The 7,440-nt window shown below is 31.8% G+C and overlaps 1 protein-coding gene and 1 non-coding gene across 2 annotated transcripts; both read right to left on the minus strand.

Annotated features, from left to right (window-relative positions):
* Positions 1-4,242: 4,242 nt before the first annotated feature.
* On the minus strand, positions 4,243-4,314 carry TRNAW-CCA. The gene has a single exon. It is a non-coding gene; the product is annotated as a tRNA-Trp (tRNA).
* Positions 4,315-4,551: 237 nt separating this feature from the next.
* On the minus strand, positions 4,552-6,119 carry LOC109209966 (protein EPIDERMAL PATTERNING FACTOR 2-like). The gene is made up of 3 exons (XM_019373330.1): positions 5,870-6,119; positions 5,134-5,189; positions 4,552-5,050 (listed from the first exon to the last, which is right to left on the minus strand). Exons 1-3 carry the CDS (start codon positions 5,967-5,969, stop codon positions 4,856-4,858), a joined length of 351 nt encoding a protein of 116 aa, XP_019228875.1. The 5' UTR covers positions 5,970-6,119; the 3' UTR covers positions 4,552-4,855.
* Between the last annotated feature and the right edge of the window lie 1,321 nt (positions 6,120-7,440).

Below are 7,440 nucleotides of genomic sequence, written 5' to 3' on the forward strand. Positions count from 1 at the left end.
TTTCAATTACAAAACCAAACCAATAGTGTCGGATTTCAAATCAATAAGCCAAACCAAACCAACAGATTTCGGGTTTTTCAATCACAGTTTTTCTCGAATTTTTCGGGTTTTTTCGGGTTTTCGGGTTTTTTCTCGGTAAAAGTCTTCATAGCACAAAATATGTAACCTGTGCTCCAAATATTTCTTAGTGCTAGTAAGATACAAATATATAATATATTTTCCAAGAAAATAACACAATAATATGAGATAAGTCATAGTATTATACTAAAATATTCAATAACAAAGATAATAAAATTGCATAAAGCAAATATTGCTAATTAATACGCCATAATAAAAATTAATATAATCTAAAAATACTATCTAGGTCATGCTAAAACAACTATATCTAATAAGTACTATTAATTACATAACTAAGCACTAAAGAAAAAGATAAACGAAGTTATGCATTTTCATTATAAATCAATGTAAAACTAAAATATAGATATCCAACACTATTAGCATTCCTAGTGTTGATTTAAATTTCTTTTGTTAGTAATATTAATAATAATTTGAACTTTGTTTGAGACTTTGAGTTACTACATTTATGGGCTATAAAAAATTTTTCAAACTTGAAATAATACGTTAAAAGATAACTGTGAAAATGTATAAAAAAAATTTATAAATTACATTATAATAAATATTTATATGTATAAAATATTGTTAAAAATTGTGTAAATGTACTATCGGGTTCGTGTGGTTTCGATTTGACTTTTTTTTACTTAAAACCAAACCAAACCAATTATGAACGAGTTTCATTTTTCAATACCAAACCAAATCAAACCAAACTACAATCCAGTTTTTTTCCGGTTTGACTCGGATTATCGGTTTTTTGCGGTTTATCGGTTCTCTTTGTACACCCCTAAGCCAGGCATTAGCTGGGATTCTACTATGGAGACTTCAAGGTATACCTGCCGGCGTCCACATGCCTCGGAGTCCCCCTCTCTCTGGATCTCTTTATTCATTATCTTTTATATATAGACATGAAGTATAGGATTATCCAGCATTTCTACTTATAGCTTGTGACTTGTATTTCGCCGGGTCTAGGGATTTGTATATGCTGAGTTATAACATTTTTTTATACAGTTGTTGAGTTTGAGACTTGTATTTATGATTAATTCAGTTATTCCGCATGTTTGTGCTTACCTAGTCTTAGAGACTAGGTGCCGTCACGACATCCTATGGAGGGAAATTTGGGGTTGTGCAACCTATTTGACGGTAATCATGATTTTTGTCGGAGAAATTTGACCAGAGTGCTACGCACGTTGAGACAAACTTTGTGGTGGAGATTTGGAGATGCAGCTTGTTGAAGGCTATGAGAAGAAGGTGGATCAAAATTATTTTGTCAGAAAATTCAGGCCAAGGGGGAGAATTGTTAGGTGTTTGTCCTGATTTTTTTACCATATTTGATTTTCCTATCTCTTGAAAGAAATGGCAACATATTTACCATAATTGGATTTTCCTTCTTGCAGAATAAAATTATAAATCTCTCATATTTGGCTAGTCCCTTTTCTTATAGGAAAAGGTTTGGACTTCTATAAATTGAGGATCCTTCCTTCTCATTCAGCAGCATCCACAATGTAGCCATATGGGGTTTGAGAGTCGTGTTTAGGGGAGAACTTTACGGGATAAGTGTTAGTGTGTCACTTGTGTTTGCCTCTTCATGAGGTTGTTCTCTCTCGATATTTTGTACTCTCTTTATATAGCGGATTGCTCATCTCCGCCGTGGATTGATGTAGGTCAACTGACCGAACTACGTTATATGTTTGTGTCTCTTTTGATATATTTCTCTTTTATTGGTTGATTTATCATCGTTCAAGATTTGCTTTACTAGCTTTTGCATAACACTTGATTTTTTCGGTCCTAAAACAATAATGGTAGACTTGGTTCCAGGAGTAGAGGGAAAAGATATTGGTTTCTAGACTTCAAAACAAATTGGTCCAATCTTGAAGAAACGGGCAAAGAGCTAAGTCAGCTAGACCAACCATACAATGCAAAATATTGGGATCAATGATCATGTTTACTAAGTAGGTTTAACGCGCATGAAATTGCAAAAAAAAAAAAAAAAAAAAAAAAAAAAAAAAAAAAAAAATAGAGGCTGAATTCGATTTTTATTGTACAAAAAATATACAGGCGTGATGCTCTGATTTAAAATTAGATTTACCTTGGGACTATATTAAAAGCACGAAGGCCCTTAGCGAAATGTTGTTTGTCTTTTTTACCCTTTGAAATTTGATTTCATATTAGACGAAATAGTCATTTAATATTTCCTAATATTTGAGAATAAATATTTAATTATTTTTTCAATATTTAGAAATAGATAATTAATTACTTCCCTAATATTTAGTATTCCTTTCCATTACTTTTAGGTTTTGAAGTCTTTTTTTTCCTCATAGTTTAACCTGTTTACACTTTCCTTCTTGTTATTAAATTTTAACGGATTACATGAAACATCGCCCACTTACAACTTTTTGTAAGATATAGGAGTCCTTTCCCCCTTATTCCAAAAAGATAATTTATGAGATATCTTAATATTTTTAAAGTTAAATTTAGCTGAATATAAGTAGGTTTCTGGACTATAATTGTGGCTTTGCATTTAATTTAGAATTTATTTATTGTATATAATGATTAAGATTTACAAAGTATTTTTATTTGCTTATTTTTTGGGAACATGTCATTCATGGATGATTTTTTTCCTAGTCAATTTTTTACTATTGAAAAAAAAAACTTATTGAATAAGAATATAACTACAGTTAAATATTAAAATTTTGGTATTAGCTAATACTATTGAATTACTCATATCACTTGAATACTGACACTTCAAAACCAAATACACAATTCTAATTTCAGTCATTAAAATAATTTTTAAGTTGAATTATTGACTGATAATTAAGAATTTATATTGGATAACTCTTTCATTATAGAGTTAATTATACACGATCAATATACATTTTTTTTAGGAACTTATACTTTTATTCGACAACTCAAAGATAAATTTTAAAGAAGTTTTTACTCATTGAGATAGGATACAGGCGCAAAGCGCGTACCCAAGACTAGTAACTAAGATAAGTGTGTCTAATGTAGCCTTATTTGAAATTTTCTAACACTATAGTTAATCGTAAAAGTTGCACGGGGCGCCCTATTTGGTCGCCCCCATTTAACCTATACCCATATTTTTTTAAAAGTTTTAACTTGTACCCACTTTTTAAACAACTTCAGCCTCCTTTCTCCTCCTCCTTCTCCTCCTTGGTTTTCTTCTTCTTCTTCTTATTCTTATTCTTCTTCTTCTTTCTTCTGATGCTGTTGGTGCTGCTATAAAACTTCAGTCCATGGGATGATTGCCATAAGTATGTTTATCAGATTATTTAAAAATAAATTATAAATAATTACGTAAGTTAGTAGACAATAATTTGTGAATATTTTCACGTAATTCTGTTCCTTTCACGTTTATTGTTTCCAAAATTTATGATTTAGATATTGTTGGCAATCTGATTATTTTATAGTAGTAATACACTATGAAAGAATAAGGTGATTATTTATCTAGTATGTTAGAAAGCTTTTCAAAACTCTAGCTTAAATAGTGCTGAAGTTTTTACAAATGAACTAAATAACTTTAGCATCTTCTGCTGAAGTTTTTGAAAAAGCTTATCCAGGACAAAAAAAACTTCAGCTTATTTAGTGCTGAAGTTTTTACAAATGAACTAAATAACTTCAGCATCTTCTGCTGAAGTTTGTGAAAAAGTTTTATGACAAAACTAATGAATCCAGGACAAAAAAACTTCAGCTATTTTATTGCTGAAGTTTTTTACAAATGAACTAAATAACTTCAGCATCTTATCCAGGACAAAAAAACTTCAGCCCCATCCACTAGAATGCTGAAGTTTTGCGTGATTGTCTTTGTTACTTCAGCCCTGTATGCTGAAGTTACGCGAAAAAGTGGGTACGCTTGCAATTTTTTTTTTTTGCAAAGCGGGCACAAGTAAAAACGTGACCCGAAAAGCGGGTATAGATGCACATCCCCCTGGTTAATCTTATAACAGCAGCGAACTTTTATCATTTTAGCATTTGCCAACCTTTTTTTTTTTTTTTTTTAAAAAAAAGGGCATTTAACTGTATTATATTTGTATACAGTAGGCGATTAACTGTATTATATTTGTATACAGTAGGCGAAAATTAAGCAAAATGAAGGACCCTGGATCGGGAAATTGAACCCGACGTGAATCGAACACGCAACCTTCTGATCTGGAGTCAGACGCGCTACCATTGCGCCACGGATCCGGAGATGATAAGATGAACAAACTAAAATTACTTGGATTTTTAGATATTTATCTTCGTTCAGGAAATGGTTAATTTTGGTTAACAATTCTCATCAGCTAATCAGTCGTATTATTTATTCCAACGCCTATCTTTCTTAAGATTTTTCCATATGCTAGTAGTTTAAATTTAAAGTTGTCGAATTTGACATGGGATATTTAATTCTGGGAAAATTAGTGTTTTCAAGAGACATTCAAGCACTGGACTAGACATATCTAGTAGCTAGCATATATATCATGCAAATACAAGTACAAAAAGTCTTGCGAAAAAGCAAGAGAACATTCTTACAAAACTCTTACAACATCACTAAATTCCTCCTATTTACACAATTACCACACACAAAATCTTAATTCTTTCTGCTAATTAGAAAAAAAAAAAAAGAACATCTACTACATCTATCGAGCTCTCTATTCTCAAGAAGGAAACCAGGCATAATACTACTCCATAATAAAGATTAAACTACATCATGAAGAAATGGAATTTTCAGTGGCAATATGAAGATGGATCAATTGGAAGGGACATGGTAATATTTGCCTCTACACATACACCTGTAAACAATGGGGCAAGACTCTGCAATGGAGCATTCGAAGCTCACCATTACTCTTTTACAAGGAAAACAAGGTCCACATGCATGGGAACAATCTGGTAAACTTGATCCTGTTGGATACAACTCCATTCCTAACTCCCCTTTTCTTTCTTCCTGCAATTTTCCATTCTTAATTTTCAGCATTTTATAAAGAGTGGACAAGGCTAAAATGTCAAATTGTTTCATAATTAAATTACCTTAATGTGGACATGGCTTTGTTTATCCATGTTTGTTCCTTTCCCATGGTAGGTAACTGAAATTTTATGAGCAGACAACATTATATATATGCCTAGCTTTAGGAGTCATAGTGTGTTATGTCTCAAATTAAGAGACAACAGCATCAATTGCTACTTCTACAAAGGGAAGAAAAACATTTATGTGTATTTTTTTGTGAAAGGATTATAGGGTTGCCTATGAAAAATATAAAGAGATGCCGTGGAATATTTTTATCTTATAATTCAGCTTCCAGCAATATATAAGAAAATTGCAGAGAGCATCTAAGGAGAAAGAATGGGAGTGAAGAGCTTGATAATCAAAGAGTTATAGTGTATTAGAAATAGTGATGTACACGTGGTTTAGTAAAGCAAAGGTATGGTACATATGTCAATTGGCTAATAAGATGGCCCAAATAAAAGTATAATAGCCAATGCATTTTGTACAATTCAGGACAACTGTGTTCATGCACCCCTTGTCCACTTATATATTATAGTATAAATAAAGTACATAAAATAAAATGTTCACAAATAACTTCACATATATATCAAGCCTTATATGATAACTAGAAAAATAAAATAATAAATTGTTATTACCGGTTAAATATCATTCATATAATGGTGTATTTTTTTATTTTTATTTTTACTTTATCAGTGTATATAACATAATTAAACTCCTTAAGATATATATTATAGGACAAATTAAAGAGTGGGCACTTACAATGATATGGCCGTAGGCTTTGGGTAGAGGCGACTAGCATTAGAACAAGAGTAACTATTGAAAGAATCAGAAATCCAAATGAATGAGTGGTAGTCACCATATCGTTGTTAATTTGCCTGTTGTCTTCAGCCACCTTAGAATACTTGAAAATTTGTATGAAATGTGTTGAAGAAATATAACTAAAAAACAGTGGAAGATGTGTGAAGCAGAAAATTTGGGACCAACTTGTCAAATATTTATAATAAGGCTAGGGAAGATTATATTGAAATTTGAAATGAAGAGTGAAGAGGGTGATTTTAATGTAGGATGTACACCTGATGAACTTCACATGATACACGGCCACTTTTTGTAGGATTCACAGGTTTTGTTGAGTTCTTCCAAACTAATTAATCCCCACACATATATACTATACATACACAAATCCAAATTTTTTATCCTCCCCCCACGACCAATGCCCCAAGTAAGATAAAATACGGTAACAAAGAAAAGGATATAATTCTAAAGAAGAACTGATTTAAGTTATATATAAAAAAACAGTCTAGTGGACAAGATATCACATATTAACGCAGGGTTCGGGGAAGGGTCGCACTCTAAGGAGTATGATCTGGACTCAGAGGCGGATCCAGGATCTAGAGGCTCCGGGTGCCACAAAATTTTGAACGTAGTCATGCTACAATTTATATTGTCTAAATAGGGTGTAAAATTAATATTTAGATACTCAAGGCAAATACTTATACTAATAAGTACTCTAAACGTTAAAACAGAAGCAAGTTTACGGACGTCTTTTAATTTACGTATTTTTTGTGAAAATTAACTCACTCAATGTTATGTACAATTATCCTACTTTAGAGTAATCTGACAATAAATAAACTTTCATCCTTGAATAGAACAGTAACTTATTCAAGAATTTTTATATTTTTTTGGTTTATGCAAATAGATTTACCGGAATTATGCTCCTGAAGTTAAAAAATTACTTTTTCTATTAATAAATCATGGAAGAGTTGAGAAAGAGAAATAGTGGGTGGGAGGTTGGGGGGTTACAAGGAAAGAATAGATTTTTGAAAGAAAATGATTTTTATATTTTTATGTTTAATGTTTAAAGGTAAAAAAAGAGAAAAGAAATTTCAAAATAAACTAATAAAAAGCCAATAGAAACTACTATAATTAAGGAAAGAGAAAAAAGAAACAAAAGGAAAGAGTAAAATTCTTCCTATGATTAAAGCTATCTTAAATGCACCAAATAAAACTTCCAAGAAAAGAGTACTACACGAGATTCGACCTTGCACCACCCAGGTGAAAAGTTAGAGCATGGCCAGTGGCATCTTCTGCCACTTGTTGGATAGAGTGCCACTTAAAATATTTGTTACATTCCATCTGTATATACATACATATATACATACTATTGCATAGTTACGGCCATAGCTTGCGGCTGGCGTGCCACCCCATCCCTTACACATAGATCCACCCCTGATGTGAACAGTCTAATTTAATGCAAGTATTAGTGGTTGCTTTCACGGCTCGAACTCGTGTTCTATAGCCAGTGGCGGATCCAGGATTTTAAAATTATGGGT

This window comes from Nicotiana attenuata, unplaced genomic scaffold (assembly GCF_001879085.1).
Source record: "Nicotiana attenuata strain UT unplaced genomic scaffold, NIATTr2, whole genome shotgun sequence".
Lineage (NCBI taxonomy): Eukaryota > Viridiplantae > Streptophyta > Magnoliopsida > Solanales > Solanaceae > Nicotiana > Nicotiana attenuata.

Bases quoted from the DNA above. Each gene is read 5' to 3' on its own strand.
- LOC109209966 (XM_019373330.1), bottom strand. From the start codon at position 5,969: ATGGTGACTACCACTCATTCATTTGGATTTCTGATTCTTTCAATAGTT. The intron at 5,190-5,869 runs GTAAGTGCCCAC...ATAAAATTTCAG, and splicing joins AAGCCTACGGCCATATCATT to TTACCTACCATGGGAAAGGA. The intron at 5,051-5,133 runs GTAATTTAATTA...GGAAAATTGCAG, and splicing joins AAAGCCATGTCCACATTAAG to GAAGAAAGAAAAGGGGAGTT.